Below are 27,683 nucleotides of genomic sequence, written 5' to 3'. Positions count from 1 at the left end.
CCTAAGCTCACTATGCAAAATTGTTCTATTTTTATTTGATAGCTGATAAAAAAAAACAAATAATAAAAAAAATATTTTTCTATTTAGACCAATATTAAAGAAATTATTTCTTTGCATATAGTTTTTACAGAATACGACTTTTTCAAGACGCAACATCTTTGGAACCGTTAGTAAAAAACTCTGAACATATTGAAATGTTTTGACAAGGAACAAAAATAAAAGAAATCAAATCAATTTATTAAATCCAAAGTTAAAAGTTAACACAATTTGTTAGAAACAAAAGTATGATTATAGGGAAATAATAAACTCTCCTAAATTTATGTATTGTATAGTATTGTATGCATTGTAGCTACTCCGCTTACACTCAATTTGAAGACAGAAGGAACGTGAATTTTTTCCTTAAAAAATCATCAAATATGATACAGGCGGATATAAGTTTGCAAAATAATCATCGCCCTAATAGACAATAGAAACCCAACTTTTAATAGAAATTGTTGAAGAAATGATTTCTTTATAACGATTATATCTCTGCAAAATATTCAAATTTTGTAATCATACATTTGGAAAATTATTTATTCAATTAATTAATAAATCATTACAGAAACCAATAGATACATTTGAATTATTCTTGCAGTGTTGTTGTTTTGATTTTAGTACATTTTTTCGTTTGAAAACACACAGTTCACAGCCTATATAAATTCGACTTAAAGATCATTCTAACTTTGTCTAACAATTGTGAAAATATTTGAAAAAATTCGACCATTAATAAAAGTTATATGTAATAATAGCAGCATTGCATTACAGTTATGCAAATTTTTGTTGATTTTTTTATTTGTACTGAAACCAAATGATTCATATCTAAGTTTGTTTTTCAATAAATCCATTTTAACTTAAAAACTACCTTAGAAATTACAAGAAATTATTAAACTTGTTAAGCTTAAAGCTAAAATAATATAGTTAAATAAATTGTTTACACGTATACCTTGAATGTCCTTGTAGGATTCCAATTGATCTGTGTTTTAGTTTATTTTTTTTTTTTTTTGTTAAATGTTTATTATGAGTTTATTATAATATTAAATAACATTATTAAAAGATAAATTGTAGTTTCATATTAATAGGGGTTTAAATATAATTAATGGTTAACAAATGTAACAAAACAAAAATAAAAAGGACAAAATATTTGAAAAAAATTCCATGATAAATTCATAACGGAATGCAAGCGGACGGAATAAATGCCAACAACTCAAAACATCCACATACATACATACCGGCGGTGGCATGTTTAAGTGTTCCATACGCCATTTTTAACTTTTTGAGATACAGGTGTTTCCTAGAATTTTGCGGTATGCTCTTTCTGTCCTAGTTTTCGAGATATCCACGGTACGACGCGAAAGCTTAAACTCTTTTCAGTTAGGAAATTAATACTTTGAAAGCTTAGAAGTTTAAACACAAATTTCAAAAATCAGAACTTTAATTTTCGATTTAGAAATTTTTAATTTATTGAGGCAAAGATGGAAAAAGTTTTTGTCACTTTGTTCCATATGAATATGAAACAAATCGACAAAAATTCTATTTTTAAAAAATTCTCTATAACTTTTATATTCCAACACATATTCCTCTATATTTTTGGAAATATGTTCTATAAACTATTATTAATATTTCAAGTTAAAAATATAAATATTTTCTTTTTTTATTTATTATTGTCTTTTTAGGACGAAGGCCATTATTTATGAAAGTTTTTAATTAATTAATTGGATTAATCGAGCTAACATGGCCTAAGGAGTTTTGTATTGAAAAATTAATTCTAGCGAAATACCACAATTTCGCTAGAATTCATTTTTCAATACAAAACTCCTTAGGCCATGTTAGCTCGATTAATCCTATAAATATTTTCCTTAGTCGGTCCCACGTAGTTGTTACGCAAATGACAATTATTACCTAACATTGCGTTAAATATAAATCAGTAATATTCAATATTAACAGAATATTGATTACATTCTAACGAAAAAAAGAGAGTGGCTTTGTATAATAGTATCGTTTTTTGTGTCTACCGCAAATTAGAGTTGGGCAATCTCGTTCAATTGAACGATCCGGATCACTGTCCTCATTCAAAAACGAATGAGTAACATCATTAAAACCAACGTGTGAAATTAAGTATACGCAGTTTTGTCAAAGAAATTACCGGTGTCCACTGAACGAGATAGTGATCCGGATCGTTCAATTGCACGAGATTGCCCAACTCTACCGCAAATCAGGCAGGGCGAAACTTTTTATACCCTTCATCACAAGTTGTATTGAAGTAAAATGGAACAATTCATTTTGAAAGTGCTAAGCTCTTCCGTCCCGCTAACTGAGGGACAGCACTTTCTTTCAACAAGGTGTAATACCAATGATAAATCGATATTGTCTACCCGTTCAGTATAGGAATTCTTTAACTCATTTTTTCCTTACCAAAAATTATCGGCAATTAAAAAAACAAGTAAGAAAAGTCTATAGTCGGACGGAGCCGACCATGGGATACTCTATACCACTATCCCTGGACAATCGTTCTCCACGGAACTTCTTTTCAATGACTGTGAAAATTTAATTATCAAATATCGGAGATGTAATGTATAATACTTATGACCAAAACCAAAAAGTTATCTAGCATGACAAAGACATTTTTGTAGCAGGAAAGGAAAATTTAGTTCACACAAACTAAAATGTAATGAAAACCACTTATGTAGTACTACTACTTCCGTTGTTTAACCGCTACATTATTGAAATTTTTACCAATTTCACACAAAAGTTTCAGTCCATTTAACCCGCTAAGCAGTACCCGATCTTCACGTTGGTTTGTACGCTTCTTCTTCATCATAAACTCAAACTTTTTTTAAAATTTTGCGGGTTATTCTTTTGACCTACAGAGCTGCTACTAAATTGGTTAAATTTTGTTTTTAGTCCATTTCATCCCCTGAACATTTCACGATCATCACCAAAAACTAATCATTTCTATTCCAGCCCGAACCCAATCTCCTTAAAAAAATTGTTACAATCGGTCCATAATTGCGGCCTTAAGCTTGTTTACAATTTTTAAAGGACGGACACACATCGCTAAATCGCTTTATCTCGTCGAGATATGAATTTTGGCATACCAAAAAAGGGGTCTAGGACGAATATTTCGTGGTGTTACATAAACTTTTGGAGAGAAAATATGTAGCATGGTTCTCTACACAGAACCCATTATATATTAGGCAGTAGTATTAGGTATTATCTAGCAAACACTTTATTGCAATTTACATCAGAGGAAAGGTCAGTAGTTTTTTTCCATATGTAGGCTACTTTGCGAAATATATATGTCCTCAAGGAATTAAAATATCGACCAAAAATAAAATATTTATATTTTTCATACAAAAGTAATGGTCCATTTCACCCGCTAAAGAACAACAGACCATCATTCAAAATTGTAGGCATCTTTTTCGAACTATACTCTTACCCGGTGCAAAATTTCGTGGCTATTGATGTATAATTGCGACTTCTAGCGAGTTTATTATTACACTACAAACAAATAACGGAATATATTAGGCTGTAACTCTGTTATCTGATCATGCAAACCAACATAATTGGCATCAATTGAAAGGTCAAGTATATCTCACTTATATCTCAGGAATTAAGATATAAGCTGTATATTAACAATTTTCACAATTTTCACACAAAAGTTTTGGTCCATTTAACCCTCTAAATATTATCCGATCGCCATCTCAAATTGCAAGCTTCTCCTTTGTGATATACTCTTACCTTATTTAAAATTACGCGTTGCTCGGACTATTATTGAGACCTACAGAGCCGCTAGAAAATTGGATAAATATTATGTTTTTGGTCCATTTCACCCGCTAAATATTTCACGATCATCACCAATAAGAATAGGGATCTATTCTGATCTGAACCCGACCTCCATACAAAATTTCGTGACGATCGATCCATAATTGCGGCCTGGAGGGTGTTTACAATTTATAATGGACAGACGGACGGACGGACTGACGGACGGACACACATCTCAAAATCGCTTTATCTCCCCGAGATATGAAGATTGGTATACCACATTAGGGGTCTCCGACGAATATTTCGCGGTGTTACATAAATTTTTACCAAAACAAACTTATAATACCCTTTTCCACATTGTGGTATAGGGTATAATGAGTTAGAGAATCGCACTACAGAATTCGAAATAAAGGGTGATCCGTTTAGAGGTTTCTACTTTCTTTAAAGAAAAAAAAAAAGAAACACAAAAAAATCAAATTGAATTGGGAATTTATATTATCATTTGAAAGAACATTCGATGAAATTTATTTTTTCCAGATTATGTCTAACAAATCTTCTCCGAGGCTACGTCTCAGACGGTCAATCCGTTGAGTCCAAGTTTCTATGACTCTTTCAAGATATTCGACTGGAAACTGGCGATTGGCACGTCTTATATTTTCCCCGACGACTGAAATCAAAGCGGCTTTATCCGCATACAATTTTGACTTTGCATATTCTCACAGGAAAAAGTCTAACGAAGTGATATGAGACGATCATGTTGGCCAATCGACTGGTCCAAAACGTGCTCACCCAAGTGTTCTTTCAATAAATCCATTGATTGAAGTGATGTGTGGGAAGTGGCGCCGTTTTGTTGAAACCAAATGTCGCCGAGATTACGAGCTTCAATGTCAAACATCAAATAGTCGGTTATCACGACGCAATAACGGTTGCCATTGACGATGAAGTCCTAACCGGCATCATTTTGAAGAAATACTCGTAGGGTCCGACTTTTCCACCGACCCACAAACCATTATTTGTTCTGGATGAAGTGGCAGCTCTTGAATCTCTTTAATTTGCTTTTCTTCCCAAACGTGGCACTTTTATTTATTTTATTTTATTTATTCATTTCATTCAATAATACTAAAGCCTCCTTTCTTTTGCTTCTTTACATAACTAAAAAGTCAGAAATGTGCCTCATTCCTGAACAAAATTATGCTCGAAACACACTCCCACAGTCCCACATAGGACAAAATACCAAATTTCAGCCATTTTGGTGTGATAATGAAACTAAAACCTTTAAATACCGAAAGTCGGTAGGCACCGTTCTATGGGGGCTATATCAAAACATGCACATATACTGACAAATTTCTGGGGGGGGGGAAATTTTAAAGTCCCATAGAAGAAATCCCATAGAAGCTTCGGTGGTCAAAAGGGAATAATACATTCAAAATATCTTCAAGTGAGTTGTACTATATATGAAACGTTATATGGGGGCTGTACCAACACGTGGACCTATATAAATACTTTTTCGTATAAATCTTTTTTAGCCTCTGGATACAAAAATGCCAAATTACAACCAATTCGGTGGTCAAATTGGACAAATATCTTAAAAATTCCTTGAAACGTCGACGCGTCCCTTTGTATGGGGGCATACCAAAACGTGGACCTACATAGCTCGTTTTCAATGCCAAAAGTCCTACGCACATACAATAGATTTTACCCAAATTTCATCCACCTACTTCAAACTGTTTGGACGCTAGAGTGATTTCCACAGACGGACAGACTGTCGAACAAGGTTATGTCGACGTAGAATTGCACGCTGATCAGGAATATATATAGTTTGTGGGGTCTAAGATAATTATTTCGTGTAGCTACAAACGGAATGACAAACTTAATATACACCCCATAGTATGGTGGAGGGTATAAAAATTGTCACCACTTGCAGTTCACTGATATGTACCTCATATCTGCTACTGCTGCGTATGATTTGGTTTTTGGTTAATGTGTTATCGTAAGTATTCGCACCTAATATTTATAAACATTGGGGTTAATTGGTAAAACACAAACACACATATACATATATCTCTCAATCCAAAAAATGTCACAAATTTCAATTATCTGTTTTAACTTTTTTAATTGGTATGGATGAACAAAATAATATATACTAAGTAATGTTAAGTTACATTTATCTGATACGAAGTAGATCATCCCGATTCCACATTTAGTTTATGATGATTATGATAATTAGCAACCTTTATACCGTCTGAAAGACGAGTCCAATGGCACAGTAAATAAGTTTTACAGCTATAATTTTTAAGGTAATGCAATCGAACATTTCCCTGAATCAATCTAATAGCGTTGGAATCAAACTTTGGCAGTTCATGTTAAAAAATTCGAATTTAGAAATGTCACTTGAAGGGGACTGACATTTATTTCCATATCATAAACCGACAACTTTTTATATTTTATTGGAAAGATCAATCCCATCGCATCAAAATAATAATAGTCCACATATAAAAGGAACAAATCCGATTCGCACAATATAAGTTTAGACAATATCTTCCATCTGTCTGATGGCTGGTATATCACGAAGGGGTTTACCTACCGATTTGGTCCGAAGTCTGCACATCGTAATATATGTCTTTCAAATTTACATCAAGTTGGGTGATTATTCTCTCCTTCCTAACAACGTTTAAGGCAATGTTCGCTTAAAAGCAATTAAAGGCTATTCTTGGATCTCTTTGCCATTTTCAAGACTTTCAAACTTAATTCAAAATTTCTCAAAATCACAAAAACTCAAATCAAAAACCTCTGAACTTCGATAACTCCCCAAGGTGTTTCAGTCCAAACATTGCTATCTTACTCTTACATAAAGTTTAAAAATGTGATAATTTTCAGAAGGTTTCTAAATTATTGTGGCAATAATTATTGACGATGCCATAGTACATCCCTAAACCAAAATTACGCCGTATATAAAATATACTGATTTCGTATCACGAGTTTGCTTAAAAATCTGTAGGTACCATAATGTGGGGCTATATTTTATATAGCCATTGAAATATACCAACATTTATAGTAACCAGACTTCTTCATAAAGGACTCGAAATATTACTTTATATTAAACTAAGTTTGGAAGAAATTTTTAAAAAAGTTATATTTATAGTTTTGGGCCATTATCTCAGGAAGTGTTGATTTACTCAGGAAAAAATTGTACCGTTGTAAATGAGATCTGTAGAACAACCTACTAAAAAAAGGAGCAGAACGATGCGAGAGGAGCTCTAAAAGTTCACTTTTTCCGAATTTTGAGTGGGAGGTAGCCGAAGGAGTGGACCGATATGGTCCATATGCCAACCTGATACATGACTGGATGAAATAATACGATGTGCAAAGCATGCACCAATCAGAAACTCCCTGCGAGAATTATCTTGTTGATTTGCCATTTTGGTTGGTGCCGTCTGGGGTTTTTAGAGGTTTAGGGCAATATCTCAGGAAGTATGGACTTGCAGAAGAAAAAATTGTACCGCCCTAAAGGAAGCCGCAAAGACAACCTTCAAATTCACTTTATTCGAATTTTGTCTGGGAGGTACCCTAAGGAGTACCTCCATATTCGAACCCGATCTATATCTGGTGGATATAATACGATGTGCAAAGTTTGGACCAAATCGAGAGTTATCCTTCACACCATTTTACTGAAAAATTTTGAACTTTTGTGGTGGAAGTATCCGAAGGAGTGGACCGATATGGCCCATCTTCGAACTTAAACTAAGTTTGGACAAAATATTACGATACCCAAAATTTGGTTCAGACGGACAGACAGACAGACGGACGGACATGGCTAAATCGACTCCAAATTGCCTGAAACGAATTTCGCCCAAACATACTTGGGGTATAAAACCGTTATTTCGATGAGGCACATTTTTGGTCGTACCAAGCTGTATATACCCTTTCTAGCCTAAAGGCTGAGGGTATAAATACAATATATTTCAGTAGTTTTAGTCTCTTTTGTGAATTCCTCGCTACAAAACCTTTTGATATCAATGGAAGACTACGGCCTGAATTTGCTTTACAATTGGTTGAAATTTCAAAAATATGTAAAAATCTGATGTCTAGATATAGCCGATATAGTAGAAATCACTCTAGCGCCCTAAAAATATTTCCACCAAACACTGTTGGTATAGGTCCACGTTTGGGTATATCCCCCCCTACAACAGTACCATCCCAATTCATTTTGAAGTTTTTTATCTACATTTTCGGTACCGCCCGATTTGAGGTATTTTGAAGTTTTTACCGACGTTGTCGACCCAAATAGGATGTAATAATACATTTAAAGTTCCTTGTGGTCAAAAAACTTCTACACGAAAAATTGTTACATACATATATCCAGGTTTTGGAATAGTCCCCATATAACAGTACCGCCGAATTTCAGGCATTTTGAAGTCGTTATCGCCGTTTTTCTACACCAAATTGCGTGACATTTTCCAAATTTCATCAAAATTTCTATTCAGTTTTGTCTTTAGTGCAGAGACGGGCTTCTTGCCAAAGAAGTATAGTGAGGGCTCCCACTGAGTTGTTTTTGAATTTGCTTCTATCTCTCTCTCACTTACAATGTACGTAAATAAAAACAAACGATAGAAACCCTGTAGATAGAAATTCTTGGGCGACGCTGCTTTAGTGTCACAATTTTCCTAATTTCATCAAAATTTGCACTCAAATTCGCCCTCAAATCGGGCGAACATATACATATACGCCAGCTATATCCAAATCTGAACGGATTTCAATATAATTTGGCAAACTTTTCTAAATCAAATTCCGTCACTTATTTCAAATTTCATGAAAAATGGAGGAACATATATGGCGAGGTTGGTGCACCAAATACATAAACTCGGACGAAAATATATATGGCAAATATATCCAAATCTGCACCGATTTCAATATAATTCGACAAACTTTTTTAACGAGCAAATTCTATCAAATGAGTTAATAGATTTGAACTAAAGAGACACCAAAGCAAGTTAAATAAAACACTGTAAAAAGCCAGTGAAATCAATATTTCGTATCCTTTATTCTGAATTTCACATGCACAACTTGCTGGCATTGAGGATATTAAATTATTAATTATTTCAGGCGATATTGCTTCCCGGGCTACTGTTGCGGCTTCAAATAAATTATCTTTGGTTTTGCATGTTTTTCGGTTGATTTTTGAGTTAACGTTCTCCCACAAGTCCCAATCGAGAGCTAAGATTAGGGGATTGGGCAGGCTAATGGAGAACTTGTGTCGAATTGTTTTGAAATCACTCGTTAACCAATTTTTATACATGTCTTGGATCGTTATCTTGCTGGAATGTTTTCTTAAAAAAATATCATTTAAAAAATTTACTGAGGGGGTGCTTAAGTTTTGGGCGATACTATATAACAATATCAAATCCGATTTCTAGAAAGTTTTGTAGGATTTGTTTTTTAGCCACAACAATGAATTGGTAAAAAGATCGGTCGAGTGGCACAGGTTTACGTTAAAAATAAAATTTCATATACAAGGCTGTCCAAATGGGAAAAATTAGGGGGGAGAAGTTCCATTTTTTTTTTTTTGATCTCATTATTGTTCATATATCCCTAAAAGAAAATATGGGGCTCTCTCGTTTCCTTTTGCATGTTCTATAAAAATGCACAAAGATATAATACCCTTACAACAATGTGGTGCAGGGTATAAAAATTACAAGTTAACACCAGGTAATGTGCAATGGGAGACCAAATTACGGTGATCAATAAAAGTTTCTTTGGCAATCATTTCAAAAAAAAAAAAAACAGCCTCTCATCAAACCAAAATCACTCTATACAACAAACTGGTTCTTTATCAGTTTGGGGGAAAAATCATGGAGATTTTATGGACTAATGTGCGTAGGCAGACCTATCGTAGTTAACAAGTATTGACTTTTGTTCAAGTAAGTTTTCTAAATACAATTTTCTTTTTTGTATTATATTAACTGAATGATTTAAATTTCAACAACAACTATGGACACTTCAATTAGAAAAAAATTTAATTAAAAATCTCAAATCTCCCACAGAGACAAATGAATTTACCTCTTGAAACTTATTTTATGGATAATTCAAGTATTAATTATGTTCTGTGTCTGCCTTGCTTTTGCAAAACAGTCAAAGGTCTCTTAAGTAACAAACCAATAGTACAAAATGGAATTGGCAATAAAAGTCGTATCATTAGCTTATGAAACGGAGTTGCAGGAAACATAAACCTGCCTGTTTGTATTGATTTCCTTAGCATTATTACCACTGCGGAACATGATGAAAAGAAAAAGAGCGATATAGAGAGAGACAAGATGATTTTTTTATTATTATGAATCCTAAATCTCTTCTGCTATGTCCATAACATCATTATGTAAAAATTAGGCCAAACTTAAAGTTTTAATGGCAACAAGGGATTTAAACAGCATTCTACAATAATGTCTAAAATTTGCCACCGATGGAAGCAACATTAATTAAGGTTAATGAACCTGGCCGCGTTTGTTAACAATAACCCTTGTAGTTGTTGTTTAACAAACCCACCTTTTATAAAGATCTGCTACTCCATCAAAATCTCACAGGTAATGAAAATAAATACAACGGAATATGGCACACCTAAACACAGCCAGATAAGACGAGCAACCAACCAGCAGCTACCATCACCACTCCAAAACAACCAAAGCAATTTGCCAAGAAAACTAATTTCCTTCCTGTTCAGCTGGGATGTTCGATGGTAAAAGTGTAAATATAGTTGACTGTTGTCGATGGTAACGGTGAACCGAAACTAAGTATTATGGAGGATATTTATGAATTAGGGTGGCCAGATTGTGCCAGGTGTATTTAAAAGAAATGTAATATGTATTGCAGAAAACGTATGAATCGTTCCTTTGGCAATTGACTGTAATAATATTATTATGTTTTCATTGATTTGAAAATTTGGTAACAGCAGTAGAGAATATAGCCTACGATTTTCTGTATACTCCAGTTAAGTTTATACTTTGGTGCTCATAGCCCCCATTTGGACCAGTTCGCAGTTGGGAACAAAAATCTACATAAAAGAGGGGATAGGGTTTTTATATGGAATGACGATTTCGATGAAGACCTCTACTTACTCACTTAGGTCAAAAAATTTACATTTTCATCCAATTTCGTTCGAATATGTGGCCAGAAACCTTAAAAAACTTTAAAGTGGTCTTTCCTCTGGTAAAAACACTAAATTTCAATTTTAAGCTAAATTCGTGGATTATTGTAGGTAAAATCCTGAAAACACACTAAATCGGGTGGTGCGTTTTAAGGGGCTACACCCCTGCATCGCAGATGGTCACAACCAATATATTGAGTAATTAATGATGGAAGAGCTCCTCGGGTTTTGTGTTACATTGAAATAGCAGGATACCTCGAGACATTTTATACATATCCTATTATAAAATGGCTAACTAAAACCAGTAAGGAAAGTCGAGCGGGGTCGACTATATGATACCTACACCTATGTAAACATGTACAAAATTGGATAATTAGTTTCTCTTCAGTAATAAAAGTACTTAGCTCCAATGTTTTATAGCAATATCACAATCGGACAATATATACTAGAGTTGGGTAATCTAGTTCCTAGTTCCTTGTACTAGTTCCAAGACGTATGAGTAACATCATGAAATATAACGTGTGATAATAAGTATACGCAGTTTGTTCAAAGAAAAAATGTGGGCCATTGGAACTGCGAAGTGAACGAGATAGTTCCATATAGTTCCTTTGGCACAACTCTAATATATACACTCCGTTTCAAGTCAATAGCACATTTCAAATTTCATTTTGTTACTTCAGTTTAGTCGATATCCGTGGAATAACCTCGGGAATGTTTATATATCTTGGTTTGTAATCTTATGAAGTATCTTTCAACAAAAAGTTTGGCTTCGATAACGAACCGTTATAATTGTTTTTAATTTTCTTTCAAAAAGCCCAAAATTTGTTCGGTTTAAAGTGTTTCATCGGAATAGCACATTCTTTAATAACTTGAGTAAAAATGCAAATTTTGAATGCTACTGTTACGATTCTTTAAAATTGGAAAAAAGGTAATTAAAGTTTAAAACGCTTAAATTGGTCGAACTATGACTTTAATACCGGGGAAATAAGACCTTATGAAAGCTGTGGACTTTAATTGTCTATAATACGTTAAAAGTTTGGCATAAATTGACAGTTTTTTCTTAGTTTTATAAAAATCTAAAGAAAAACGAAGGAATGAAGAGAGATGGTGCAAAATAAACTTGAAATTCTACTGAAAATTGGGTATTTATGATCGAGAAACTTCAAATTCCTACGACTCCTATTACATAATACGGGTCCATGTAGGCATTAAGATAAGTTAATCCTTAAAATACCAGGTGATTGTTATTGCTCTGAGTCTAAGCCAACATACTTTAAAGAAAAAACGAGATCCTTCCTATACAGAGAAAGAAACTAAGTGGAATTTCTGCGGCAGGTATAATGAATATTATAAGGAAAAGCTAGTACACATTTCCCCAGGCAAAATAATCATTATTTGCAGGTTCTCGATGGCAGAAACTTTCACTTATTGGATCTCTTAGAAGAGAAGATCTTAATAGACCATCTGCATTTCCGAGGTGACCGCCTCATGGAATAGGAAAGTACAAAATATTGCGGTACAACATTTAGGGTTATCTCCAGTTTATGTCTGTGTCAGAAATCTAACCTATTTTCTTTCTGTGTATGGGAAGGATCTCGTTTTTTCTTTGTAGTATGTTGGCTCAGACTCAGAGCAATAACAATCACCTGACATTTTAATGATTACCTTATCTTAATGCTAACATTGAGCCGTATTATGTAATAGGAGTCGTAGGAATTTGATGTTTCTCGATCAGAAATACCCAATTTTCAGTAGAATTTCAAGTTTATTTTGCACCATCTCTCTTCATTATTTCGTTTTTCTTTAGATTTTTATAAAACTAAGAAAAAAGGTCAATTTATGCCAAATTATTTGGCATAAATTGACCTTTTTTCTTAGTTTTATAAAAATCTAAAGAAAAACGAAATAATGAAGAGAGATGGTGCAAAATAAACTTGAAATTCTACTGAAAATTGGGTATTTCTGATCGAGAAACATCAAATTCCTACGACTCCTATTACATAATACGGCTCAATGTTAGCATTAAGATAAGGTAATCATTAAAATGTCAGGTGATTGTTATTGCTCTGAGTCTGAGCCAACATACTACAAAGAAAAAACGAGATCCTTCCCATACACAGAAAGAAAATAGGTTAGATTTCTGACACAGACATAAACTGGAGATAACCCTAAATGTTGTACCGCAATATTTTGTACTTTCCTATTCCATGAGGCGGTCACCTCGGAAATGCAGATGGTCTATTAAGATCTTCTCTTCTAAGAGATCCAATAAGTGAAAGTTTCTGCCATCGAGAACCTGCAAATAATGATTATTTTGCCTGGGGAAATGTGTACTAGCTTTTCCTTATAATATTCATTATACCTGCCGCAGAAATTCCACTTAGTTTCTTTCTCTGTATAGGAAGGATCTCGTTTTTTCTTTAAAGTATGTTGGCTTAGACTCAGAGCAATAACAATCACCTGGTATTTTAAGGATTAACTTATCTTAATGCCTACATGGACCCGTATTATGTAATAGGAGTCGTAGGAATTTGAAGTTTCTCGATCATAAATACCCAATTTTCAGTAGAATTTCAAGTTTATTTTGCACCATCTCTCTTCATTCCTTCGTTTTTCTTTAGATTTTTATAAAACTAAGAAAAAACTGTCAATTTATGCCAAACTTTTAACGTATTATAGACAATTAAAGTCCACAGCTTTCATAAGGTCTTATTTCCCCGGTATTAAAGTCATAGTTCGACCAATTTAAGCGTTTTAAACTTGAAATAGCTTTTATTTATTCCAATTTTAAAGAATCCTAACAGTAGCATTCAAAATTTTCATTTTTCCTCAAGTTATTAAAGAATGTGCTATTCCGATGAAACACTTTAAATCGAACAAATGTGGAGTATTTGAAAGAAAATTAAAAAAAAATTATAACGGTACGTTATCGAAGCCAAACTTTTTGTTGAAAGATACTTCATAAGATTACAAATCAAGATATGTAAACATTCCCGAAGTTATTCCACGGATATCGACTAAAATGATGTAACAAAAAGCAATTTGAAATGTGCTATTGACATGAAACGGAGTGTATACCTAATAGGGTGGGGCGATTTGTGTGGAAGGAAAAAAAAACCTTAATGAGCCCTTCGCGTTTCTGATTCCTGGGATTGAACTGAGCAAAAAAGTCCACTGGACCATATATCTACCGTGAAAATCGAGCCTCCCGATTTTGACGTTAAGTTTTTTATTGACGTTTTTGGATAATTTGGCATATAACAGCCAAACCATTGAGATTTTCGATTCAACGCAATGACAAAAAATGTAGCGAAGACAGTAATTGAAAACTCTCTAATACATCGCAAAAGCATTGGAACGCTCCTTCAGGCAGTTTTGGGCTTGAGAATGTGCAAACTTTTCGGAAAATGTCGATAAATGATAAATTTGACCAGAAAATTATTCATGGTCCAGTGGACTTTTTTGCTCAGTTCAATCACAGGAATCAGAAACGCGAAGGGCTCATTAAGGTTTTCAAATCGCCCCGGCCTAATACCTAATCTGAACCGGTTTCGCTTATGGAAACGAATATGGAGAAAAATACAAATGAAAAATCAAACCCCTCTTAGCATATAGCCAGGAGCTGGTAGCTAGCCAACTATAAGCGGTAAGTACTGGAAACAATTCTGACACACTTCATCAGCAAAATACTAAAAACTCAACGCCTCTGTTCGTCTCGAAAGATGGACAACGTACGGATGCGAAAAAAAAGCAAAGTTAATTCTCGTCAAACTTGCAGCCTCATTCCGCTCACTTATACTAAAATTGTCGAGGATTACGAGAGAGCCAAATCTGCCACAACGACCATCGTCCTTTTACGTTCAAGCTAGAAAGTCCCCAAGGGAGAGAAAACTAAAGCACAACTCAATTGCCTCTTCAACAATAAAACGATCCTTGAACGAAGTTGTTAAGGACAATCTGATGGTTGTTGTGGCTAACGCAAAGAAAGGAAAGCTGTCCCATATCAACACAGTGAAATGGGGTAAAGTTGAAACAAAGTTGTATGAAAGTCATGGACTATGGTATTATAAACGAAGAATCACTTGTGCCCCATTTCGACTCTAGCGAGGTACATCATAGTTAGTCATTAAATCAAACGGATTTCTGAAAAAAATGCATAGCTATACTTGGAACGACATCAGCATTCCTTTGAGGTTCCCAAATATTGTCAACATAGGTCAATGGTTTTGTAGGCTACATAAAACGGTAGCACTGATTTCAGGTTTTTTAGTTATAATTTACTAGAATTAAGTATTTGCGGTTCTCAATGTTAAACAAAATTTGTAAATCCTACAAAAATAACATAGAGGGCAGTCTTGAAGAGAATTTTCACTGCTACCACTTTTTTTAGTAATATTTCCATAGGACTTGTGGTTTCGAAGAAAAATCATGAAAACCTAAAAATACCCTAAAAATGTGAACTTTGTCTTCGATTTATTTAAAAAGCCCTCCGGTATTTTTTTTTTGTTTCTTGATTTTTCTTATCTAAGAAATTGTAGTTTTAGAATCCGCAAAAACTTCAGAGGTGTAAGCACCCTTCATTAAAGTTAGTTCAGGCGCACGGTGAGTAGCTTCATAACGAAAACCTATCGTTGTACCAGCAAGTGAAGGCCGCACAGTAATAAGCCAAAAAACCACCAAATGGTTGGTTGTAGTAATGAAAACAGCCAACCACTAAATGCTTCAATACCTTACGGAGTACTACGAAGGAGCGTGGTGTATTTAAGTGTAACAGCAATAGCGAAGGTAGGTTGACACAATCTCATATTAATAACCACACCACTTGCTTTTAGCACTATGGAACTTACGTTTTTTACTACTGCAAACCACTGAATCCATACGATAAGGCATGTCTACAGAAGTGGTAAACAAACACTTTCACTGGCATGACCTGTGAACCCATCGGCTGGGGTCCGATGACTGGAGACTCAACAAATAACTGTGTTTTAAAATGTAATAACCAGATGAGGTAGGGGTAGTTTAGTCAGTCAATTGTGGTGGGACATGGTGCTGTGTTCGTTGTGATAGGCAGTACACATTTAATAAGATGACATGCAATACTAGTTTTTGGAGGTAGCTACATACATACATTCGAGTACATATCTATCAAAAACAATTTAACAATATTTGTGTTTTGTTAAATAAGGTACCTGGAAAAATATTTCTACAACATTTCTAACAAAATTTGTTTACCACTGCACATCTTCTTTCCAAAGGCACACACACCGTTTAAGCCTTATCATAAAATTCCAGCTTCTTGTTATGTTGCTATTTTATCTCCCTATTTTTTCAGGCATATCAAAATGTCATCTTTGCGCTGCTAAAGAATCGACTAGCCTTAAGCATTTCACTCAACTGTATACTTTGTGTTAACTTGTGCCTGTCATGAAATCCGTATGTTTCCACTATGCTTTTTATCCATTTATTCTTGTTCTTTCTATTTGTGTGTGTGTGTTGTCCTTTCAAAATGTTGCACAAACCGTCAGCCACACTTCAAAAAAACTTACTATCCTGGCAAATATGGTAAAGAAAATCGTAGTCTGGATTTTTGTGCAGTTTTTTAGGTTGCTGATTACGCAACTCTCGATTACAAAACATGCAAGAGGAAAAGGCATTTGTTTGCGAAAAGTTTTCCCTTTCAATTGAGTTTTCTTTTTAAGTTGCTTGATTTCTAGACCGGTTGTTTAGACATAATGCACACTTTGCTTTATCACAGTTGCCAGTACTTGGCTTTTTCGTTTATGTATGCGTCAGGCACAGAGTAAATGTGTCGGAAACCTGTGGCGAATGAAGTGAAAGCTTTACATAAATATTATCAGTTGTCGCAGGGGACGCACATTTAGACATTTTCAAATGCAGCTTAAAGTTTTATTTTATTTATTTTATTTTTTATTTGTTTTATGGTTTTATTTAATCACTATAAACTAAAGCTTTAAGAACAGTCTCCAGCAATGATTGAAAGGTCAATCCAGCAGAAGACTAATCTAAGCATAACATTGCCTAGAAGATATCTACCATTAGAACTGTAACCACATTAATGCTATGCTCGTGTTCGAGTATTTTGTTCGCATTGATATCAGCAATATTTCTCGGAATACATACTTCGAGCAATGTTGGTCCCTGCTTTGGAGACGGGTTTATCCCGTTTGCCAGGTCTACATACTCCAAATGTCAGCATCGTTTTGATGTAATTAATGCATGAAGGTCTTCTTATTAAGACCGCTAGTTATGTTGATGTTGATTCTTTCTTCGGCGGAATATCTCCCTGGTATTTTCAACTTCGTTAATAAAGTCAGCGAGTCTCTATGAGACGGAGTAGTTTGAGCCATGCTAGGTTGATGAATCCAAAAAGAACCGGAGAAGTGGGATTTGCCTTACTTATGCATTAGTCTGTTCATAATAAACTTATCTGTCTTGATCTATACAGTAGAGTAACTAAAACTGGAATGTATGGAGGCAGTGTCAAACTGCTAAGCTAAAACGCAACTGTCTGGCACTTTTCAACACTCCTCGTGAGATTTTACACTCCTTAATAAAAGATGATCAAAAGATCCACACTTCTAAGGTGAAGGATGACACTCCTACAAGGAAGGAGGATTGCAACACCTCGCTAGACTTCAAAATTGTAGCAATCTGTCAGATAATTGGCTCAGACTTTTTCCCTACTGTCTTCTCTGTACGCTTCTGACCGAATCACTTTTCGGAAATATCAAAAGGCATTTGGAAGGTATTAAACGTCTGGAGCTTGCTACTATCAATGCACATCGTGAGCTTTCGCGTTTCGTAATAAAAAGAGGTGTACACAAGGGTTATGACTTTTTGACATTTTTTCAAAAACGATGGATGAACTTTTGCCTATTACTCACTACAATAACGTTTATTCCACTGAAATATTAAAAAGTTCATACACAAATCGATCTTAAAATCTTTTTTTTTTTATATATGAAGTGAAAACAATTTTTCTGTTCTCAAAAACTTTTTCTTGTTGCATGAATAAACGTATGCCTACGAATAACTAAGATAACGCTCATTCCATCCAAAAAATTAAAAATGTCAAGCACAAAAAAACTTTGAAAATTTTTGATTTTTTTGTTTTAGTTAGAAAACTATATCTTTGAAAAAAGTTTTTACGAGATTTTTAAGATTCTCAAAATTAAAGAAAATTTGTGAGAAACAAATGTTATGTCAGTTGGCTATCTCATGTTGCTCTAAATTTTATTTTATTTTTTATATAAAGTTTAATTTTAATTAAATATCTCCTTACAGTGACTTGAAAAAATTGCTAATAATTATGATAAATTCAAATTTTAAATTAATTTTGTGCGTGAGGGTTTTCACCGAATCACCTTATAATTAAGATTTTATGTAATCTTATGTAGAAACTCATCACGCTATGATACAGGGATATGAGGTTGTAAAAAAATTCTTAATCCTAGTGTACACCGAAAATTAATAGCCCACATTCTGAAGGTAAAAGGTAAAAGGAGATTATAACAGCTCGGCAGATTTCAACATTGTGGTATCCTGTCTGATACATGACGTGTCTTGACATTCTGCCACTGACCGCAGCACTTATCTCAGCCATGAAAACCTGTCTGTAAAGTCTTCAGAGAATTTGGCAATAACCCTTCAGAGAGCTGTCCTGTCTCTCCGATAGGGTAGCTAAAAATACTGCCAAAATACTGAGAACCTAATGACTCTTGAAGTCAACAGGCAAGACCACAATCCAACATTGATTGGTACATAATTGAGTGAATTGAGGGCAAGAGATAAGTCGCACTCGAACCAAGGAAAGTATGATAATTGAATGTCTGTCACTTTTATTTTTAACCTTCCCTTTATAGAACTTCCGGAGAGTGACAGGGCGAAAGGAGTTTGCTGATGTCATCCAAAACGCCAAATCATCCATAACGTTGAGCCCACACGGAATCTCAATGGTAAAGATTAACAAGTGTTGTCAATGTATCGTAAAATATCCTGTCAGGATTGTGGACAAGGTGGATTCGCTATTGAATTCAGCAAAGATGCAAACAAAGGCGAATCGTTACACTTCTTTCGACAATAGCGTAGACTCTTGAGGACTACTTCTCCCTATTTTGAGAAGCAGTTTCGCAGTTTTCATTAATTAACATATCGCTCATTTACTCAAAGAGTGGCATAACTCAAAAAACGCGTTTCTGAGTTAGCAATTTCTATTTTTTCTACGAATTCTACTTTATCTTGTATCAAATTTTCATGCTGATATCTCCAAAACTCGACGAGTTACAGCAGATTTACTACGAGTTTCGCATAATTCAAAACAAACGTTTTTAGAGTTTATGAAGCAATAAAACACTTCAAATCATGCTTGATCTTGCACAGAAATTTAACACTGATATCTGGCTAGGTGTTTGCAAAATATGGTCCACGTAGTTATTTTCTTTTTTGTGTAATAATCTTTTTATTTTGGGAAATCAAATTTCAATCGTCAACTTAAAACGCATTTTTCTCGAAACTCGATTTTTTGATATGTGTCACTCTTTGAGTAAATGGGCGATATGTACAATACTAACACAGCATTACACACATATCAGTCTAGGACAGCGACGACCACAGAAATACATCCAAAGCGAAGACATGTATGAACGTATGAGTGAAAAAAGCAACAACCACATTATGTTTTTGTTTGTTTTCATTCATTTACACTGTACGTGAGAGAGAGAAGCAAATGCAAAAACAACTCAGTGGGCGCCCTCACTATACGGTCTAAGCAAAGAAGCGCGATCCTGGTCTAGGATGAACTAGAACAAGCCATGCGACTTAATAGTAATGGGGCCAAGATGATCATGGACACTCTTCCCAACTATTTCTGTGGAGGCCAATCGTTTGCAGAATTCAAAACTAAGAAGTTTCCTGCTGGAACACTGTTCACCATTTGAACTGCTGAAACGAGGCTCATCTAAACACATTGGTCGATGGTAGCGTTATTCCGGTTACCACCTATTGTGTATAAGATTCGACAATTTCTTAAAGTCGCCCTCGCAAATCACTTCTATTTGCAGTTCCTAAATGTAGGGACAATGTTCGCAAGTCGCTTGCCGCCAACACTTCAGGCGTTTACATAGGAACCTTCTTAAGCTATTCGCTCAACTGTTGTATACACACTAGACTGGTTTTAACTCAAAGGGAAAAAATCGATGTCGGTTTTTTTTTAGCGGCACCTCACTAAAGTGTTTAGTTTTGTTAGTTTTTAAGATTGCCAAAGTATGAGCACAATCGAAATATGTTAACACGTGCCACTTTGACCTCGAAGTTTCCATAGTAATTTGTATGGACCAAAGGCGAATTTTCAAGAAATCGATCGTCCAATCGATGAAAAAATTTTACCATTTATTTGTTGTGGCTAAAAAACTAATCCTACAAAAAATTTTAAAAATTGGCTCGGATTTTAATATTAGCTATATATAGGGCCCATGGAAACGTCGGGACGCCAGTGGCACGTGTTAACGTATTCCGATTGTGCTCAAACTTTGGCAATCGTAAAATTTAACAAAACTAAAAACAGGCGGTACACGCCCCTAAAAATACGACATTTTTAAAATCACCCTAATACACACATTGGCACTACGCAATGCAACAAATTTATATAAACCTGCGAATCGGAGGGCCAACTTACTATTTGTGGATCATCATCAGCAGAAATTTGCTGACAGATTCCCCCCACTGAGATGTCAGTAAAGATCTCAGTGATCTGAGAAGGGATCAATGTTTCTAACTAGAACAAATCCCCATATCCCATAGAGAAGCTATCTTATGAAGCAAAACTACTTACTTTACTCATTACCACTCAATGCGTACCGTGGCACAGATCGTGTGTGTCCGACTACAAAAGCGAGATTTTGGTTAGCGAAATTACAAAGAGTTGGTGGTGCACTTGTAAGCATTTAATACTTAATGTTAAAACGCGTGGCACAGCGTGTAGTGTGTTACAAATCAAAAGTTCACAAGTCCAAATCCAGCAGAGAGCAAAATAAAAATCTGGAATCCATTGAACAAAAATTCACCTCGAATGTTCTAAAAATATAACCAAGCAAATTTTTTTGGAAACACACGAGCCGAATTACCCATCACCACTACCAAAAATTACTATATAAACCCGTTTAGTATTTTTATGCTCTCTGTAGGATTTGAACGTGCGAAATTATAATTAGTAGCCACGAGTAGGATCGCATAAACGCTTCCATGTGCCCCACCAATGAATGAACAATATGGTGCGTTATATATTAGAATCACAATAAAAACATTTTTTTACATAAAGTGTGATTGAGTAACTTTATAAACGGACTGACATTATTTAAAGTAAACATGTATGACTACTGTTTCGCCTCTCATGTGAAATACAAATAAAGGGTTAACTTTTTTACTCCTTACAACACAACAAAATTCCTTTTATTTAATTAATGTTGAAACGAAAAATCTATTAGATTTTATAGCTTTTTTATTATCTTTTAGAACAAGGAATTTCTCGAGCTTTTATGTTTTGTTTTTTTTTTTTTTAAGAAATTCGCTTTTTATATTGTCGTTATTTTCCAGAATTTAAGTATAATTGTGTGGCCTAAAAAAGATCAGTATCCTTCTAGGTGGCCCTTAAATATGTAATGACCAAATGGCTACCAAAGTCTCCAGCATTTGTAGAGCTAATTTTATTGTTTATTTTCTCTATGATGAGGTTTTTAATGGACTTCGTCGTCCCAACTTTCCAACCTAAAATTTTTCTATTTTAGTCACGTTTTTTCTATGTTTGGTTTTTGGTTGTTTCATGCTCATTTAGTGTGCGCTTTATTTTTTGTTTGTCCTATTTCAACGCCTTTCATTTAACCCTGCTTTAAGTGTATACACCATTTGACAGTATGTTTTACCATAGAAAATCGTGTTAGGTATTTATTATACCCTCCACCATAGTATGGAGGGTATATTAAGTTTGTTTTTCCGTTTGTAACGCATTGAAATACTCATTTGCGACCCTATAAAGTATATATATTCTTGATCAGGGTAAAATTCTAAGTCGATCTGAGCACGTCCGTCCGTCCGTCTGTGGTAATCACTCTAGCATCCACAAAAATGGAGATAGGACGCTGAAATTTTGGGACAATGCGTTTTTTGTTTGCAGGCAGGTCAAGTTCGATGATGGGCTATATCGGTCCACGTTTTGGTATAGCCCCCATATAACGGTACCCCCCGATTTGCGGTATTTCGACGTTTTTAGCTAAATTTTTAGACCGATTTAGCTATAATTTGACATTTAGGGTTCTTAAGTATCAATAAACTTATATAACAAAAGTTGTGGACATAGGTCCACGTTTTGGTATAGCCCCCATATAACGGAACCCACCGATTTACGGTATTTTGACGGTTTTAGCTACATTTTCAGACCGATTTGGCTATATTTTGACACTTAGGGTTCCTAAGTGTCAATAAACATATATAACAAAACTTGTGGACATAGGTCCACGTTTTGGTATAGCCCCCATATAACGGTACCCCCCGATTTACGGTATTTTGACGTTTTTAGCTACATTTTCAGACCGATGTAGCTATAATATGACATTTAGAGTTCTTAAGTATCACTAAACATATATAACAAAAGTTGTGGACATAGGTCCACGTTTTGGTATAGCCCCCATATAACGGTACCCCCGATATACGGTATTTTGACGTTTGTAGCTACATTATCAGACCGATGTAGCTATAATTTGACATTTAGGGTTCTTAAGTGTTAATAAACTTATATATTAGAAGTTGTGGACATAGGTCCACGTTTTGGTATAGCCCCCCAAATAACGGTACCCCCGATTTGCGGTATTTTGACGTTTTTAGCTACATTTTCAGACCGATGTAGCTTTAATTTGACATTTAGGGTTCTTAAATGTCAATAAACTTATATAACAAAAGTTGTGGACATAGGTCCACGTTTTGGTATAGCCCTCATATAACGGTAACCCGCGATTTGCGGTATTTTGACGTTTTTAGCTACATTTTCAGACCGATTTAGCTATAATTTGACATTTAGGGTTCTTGAATGTCAATAAACTTATATAACGAAAGTTGTGGACATAGGTCCACGTTTTGGTATAGCCCCCATATAACGTTACCCCCCGATTTACGGTATTTTGAAGATTTTAGCTACATTTTCAGACAGATTTGGCTATAATTTGACATTTAGGGTTATTAAGTGTCACTAAACATATATAACAAAAGTTGTGGACATAGGTCCACGGTTTGGTATAGCCCCCATATAACGGTACCCCCCGATTTACGGTATTTTGACGGTTTTAGCTACATTTTCAGACCGATGAAGCTATAATTTGACATTTGAAGTTCGTAAATGTCAATGAACTTATGTGACAAAACTTGTGGACATAGGTCCACGTTTTGGTATAGCCCCCATATAACGGTACCCCCCGATTTACGGTATTTTGACGTTTTTAGCTACATTTTCAGACCGCTATAGCTATAATTTGACATTTAGGGTTCTTAAGTGTAACTAAACTTATATAACAAAAGTTGTGGACCTAGGTCCACGTTTTGGTATAGCCCCCATATAACGGTATCCCCGATTTACGGCATTTTGACGTTTTTATCTACATTTTCAGACCGATTTAGCTATCAATTGACATTTAGGGTTCTTAAATGTCAATAAACTTATATAACTAGTGGACATAGGTCCATGTTTTGAAATAGCCCCCATATAAAGTTACCGCCCGATTTCAGGTATTTTGAGAATTTTACCAACAAGTTTTAAACGAATTATCCGTAATTTGAACATTTGACATTTGAAATTCTTAGTGGACACCACACCTCTCCACCAAAAATTGTCAAGAAAGCCCCCATATAACGGTACCTCCCGATTTTCAGTAATTTGATGATTTTAGCTACAATATTAAACCGAAGTAGCAGTAATTTGACATTTGAAGTTCTTAGTGGTCACAACACCTCTCCATCAAAAATTGTCAACATAGGTCCATGTTCGGATATAGCTCCCATGTAACGGTACCTCCCAATTTTCAGTAATTTGTCAATTTTAGCTACAATTTTTAACAGAACTAACTGTAATTTGACATTTGAAGGTTGTAGTGGTCACCACACATCTGCATCAACAATTTTCAACATAGCCCCAATATAACGATACTTCCCGATTTTCGGTACTTTGAGGATTTTACTTAAAATTTTTAACCGAACGTAGGTCCATGTTTTTGTATAGCCCCAAAACAAACTTCCGATTTTCCGTAATTTAGCTTTATTTTTTGGACGAACTTTCTGTAATTTGAAATTTAAAAGTCAACAAAAATTGTTCATTTAAGTTCATATTTTCATACCTCCGAACTAGCTGTTAAGACATTTGAAGTTCCCACGTTATGTACCGATTTTCGGTATTTTGAGGATTCTAGCTGCAATTTTTAACCGAATTAGGAGTTATTTGACATTAAAGGCTCCCATCAAAAACTGTCAACATAGGTCCATGTTTTATTATAGCCCCTATATAAGGGTACCTCCCAATTTCTAGCCCACCAAAAATTGTCAACATACGACTTAACTTTTTTCTGTTTATACCGCGCTTTTTGTGCTAGGCTAAGAAGTTTCCGAACTGCCCTCGTACATAGTTAGATATAGGCACCATAAAAAGGGCCTTCGAATGAAGCATTTTATGTACATTATCTGACATTTTAACGTACCCAATTAAAGTTGGGGATAGGAATGAAAACTAATTATTCCATTTTAGTTCAGAATATTTTATGGTGGAGGGTATGAAAAGTTCGGCCCGGCCGAACTGAACGCTTTTTTACTTGTTTTTAGTTATTTTTGTCCTTCTATTTGTTGTCGTTTCAATTAGATGAGAAAAGATGTTGCTGTTAAGAACAAAAAATTATTTTTTATGTTTTAGTATTAATTTGAGAAAGAAAAGAGTATTGTCTTTTCCACAAAATGTGACTTCAATTGATGAAAAAGACATCTTAGTTTAAATAAAAAATTACAGCCAATTTAAGCCAAAAATGTACATATAAACTCTTGGTATAAATATACAAGGTAACATCAATACCCCGCTGATTTAACTGTGCTGTTATATTAGTGTCAAATTCATCACAGTATTTTGTATTTTTATTTCTATTTTCGATGTTCATTAGAAATATATATTTTTGAAGGCAAAATATCATTCAGAAAAAATATTTCCCAAGTACGAATTCTGTCAAGGCAAAGACTTATTGAGTGAAAGACAAAAAAATATTTTCAAGCTTTTAACTTAATTGATATACCCTCGGTACTAAGACTAGCGAGGGTATATACATATTCATAGGGACAAAATGTGCCTCATCGAAATAGTGCTTTAGACCCCATGTATGTTAACCGAAATCCGCTTCAGACAATTTGGAGTCGATTTAGTCATGATCGTCAGTCTGTTTGTAAGGCTGGATTCAGCACACAATAATTCTCGAATACAAATTTTAAACAAACATAAACAAAGACACATAAGAAAAAATTGTGAAGAAAGAACCATTGTTGCCCGGATTATGGGAGGAGGTAAGAAATGTATCATTTGTCTACACGTAAATCTTTTTGGTGTGTGTGACCGGGATACACGGTATAAATATGTGGATGTTTTGTTATTGAATATTGTCCCGCTTCTTTTGTAACAAAAAAAGGAATTTTCAAAAAAAAAAAAAAAAAAAAAATAAATAAATAAAAATTAAAAATATACAAATTTAATGGGAATTAATTATTATTTAAAATATATAAAAAGTTTCGAAATACTTACATCATAGTTTTCTGGCAAACCAGGTGGACCTGGTGGTCCCGGAGGACCCGCTACACCAGGCATACCGTCGACACCTGGTTCACCCTTTTGGCCCTGCAGACCTTCGGGACCACGAGGGCCAGGATCGCCCCTATCGCCGCGGTCACCCTTAGGACCGGGGGCACCGCGTTCACCTGGCACCCCAGTAGCACCCTAAATTAACGAAGGACAAGAGGAAGAAAAGAAGAGAATAATAAAATATTAATTAATAAAATGCATCATACTTTTTTGTTAGCTTAAAAGACCTTAAAAATAAAATAAATTGATTTTATTTCAGGCTTTTACCACTACTGTCTGGCGACCATAGACCTAAATTAAGGTGTGTTGTGTTATTTTATAGGTTACAATAGAATTAACAAAGCAAAGCATACAGATATGACATGATTGTGGGTAGGTTTTTATTGTATTAAAATCCATTTGGCCCTCGTCAACACTTTACAAGCGTTTTCCTTGAACTATGGGCTTAGTTTTATTATATGCAATATTTTATAAAATTGGCGTTTAAATCACAAATAAAAAAACGGAAGTAAAGGGCAAATGGTATAAAATAAATTTCTGAGTTTTTTGGGGTCATAAAATTTACACTACATTGACACTCCTTGATTTACTAATACAACGATTATAACTAAAAGTCTAACACCATAAAACTAAGTGGAAGTTGGGGAGGTTAGCCTAAGAATTCCCTCTTCAAAGAGGGTGTAAATGTGAAACTCTTGGCATTGTTGGTATTTAAGCTTTAGATGTGTTAGCTGTGTCACCCCATGAAGATTTGTTTTTTTCCTTCCTTAGGTTGGCACTTTCACTTATTCCACGTTAGCTCTGCTTCTTATGTCTGGAAAATTTATCACCAAGTGAATAGAAATGGAATGGCAAGAAAACAACAACAACAAAAAACAATGTCTTACAACAAGAAATAATCATGTTTTCTTAATGATTGCGTGTTCCGATATATCGTTGAAAGAAAAGTGTTTGCTGTTGCTGTTGTTAACGCTCCCTATGATAGGAGAACACGAACGGGCCAGGCTGACTGGAAAAGAAAAAGAATCTTCAACAGCATTGTGTGTGTGTGTAACTTTGTTTTGCTCTGCGGTATTTCTTATCGGATTAAATTAATTGCTGTAAGTAAAAAGGGATTACCATGATGATGGTGGTGGCCATACCGGAATTTCCGACATTTCAACATATTTCATCAGTTTGTGTGTTTGCTGTGTCTATTTGTTTGCTTCCGTTTATCACAACTGACTGACAAGATATGAAAGACCATCGGTGTTACAATTTTACCCAGAGATAGCCTCATATAAATTTATAGAATGGAACAACATGTTACCTCATTATGAGCCTTACATAAGAAAAGTGTTATTTTTTGTGTTGAAAATATAGGTTGTAATAAAATATTTATATGCACATATGTGGAAAAAGTAGGATAAAACGAAAATTACATAAAGGAGTATCAAGTAACATCAGAAAAATTTTTTCTCTGAAGCATTCTAATAATTGCAATTGCGAACAAATAGCGAAAAACAGTTTGGATTCCATAACTAGTTTCTACACGAAAGAAGTCTTCAAACAAGTTTCAAATTGCAGTTTTTTTAAGTATTACATTTAAATCCTGAAAATATTAGATCTCTCAACTGTTTTATTAGGAGATAAATGAAGATTTAGTAAAAAATCCCAAAATTTACATGTCAAAATAAAGTTAAAACTCTTGCCAAACGTACGATTTCACTGTGCAACACGAAAATTATTAACCATATGCTGACACCGCAGCGTGATGGAAGACCAAAAAAGAGAGAACACGTGTCTCGGCGTTTTTTTTGTATCGTATTCGTTTGAGGCTTTGATGTAAAAAGAGTCATTTAGTCAGGACTATATCTTCCA

At 34.6% G+C, this 27,683-nt stretch overlaps 1 protein-coding gene across 21 annotated transcripts in view; it reads right to left on the bottom strand.

The window, feature by feature from the left end:
* LOC141404308 (uncharacterized) overlaps nt 1–27,683 on the bottom strand; it is a 1,008,861-nt gene that overhangs the window by 328,111 nt on the left and 653,067 nt on the right. For all 21 annotated transcript variants that reach the window (XM_073987798.1, XM_073987800.1, XM_073987780.1 and 18 more), the window contains one exon: nt 25,767–25,958. In XM_073987798.1, the coding sequence (XP_073843899.1) occupies nt 25,767–25,958 (192 nt within the window). The remainder of the gene's footprint in view (nt 1–25,766; nt 25,959–27,683) is intronic.

Source organism: Musca autumnalis, unplaced genomic scaffold (genome assembly GCF_047663935.1).
Source record: "Musca autumnalis isolate F117 unplaced genomic scaffold, ASM4766393v1 scaffold_4, whole genome shotgun sequence".
Classification (NCBI taxonomy): Eukaryota; Metazoa; Arthropoda; class Insecta; order Diptera; family Muscidae; genus Musca; species Musca autumnalis.
This window is presented reverse-complemented; position numbering and strand designations above follow the sequence as displayed.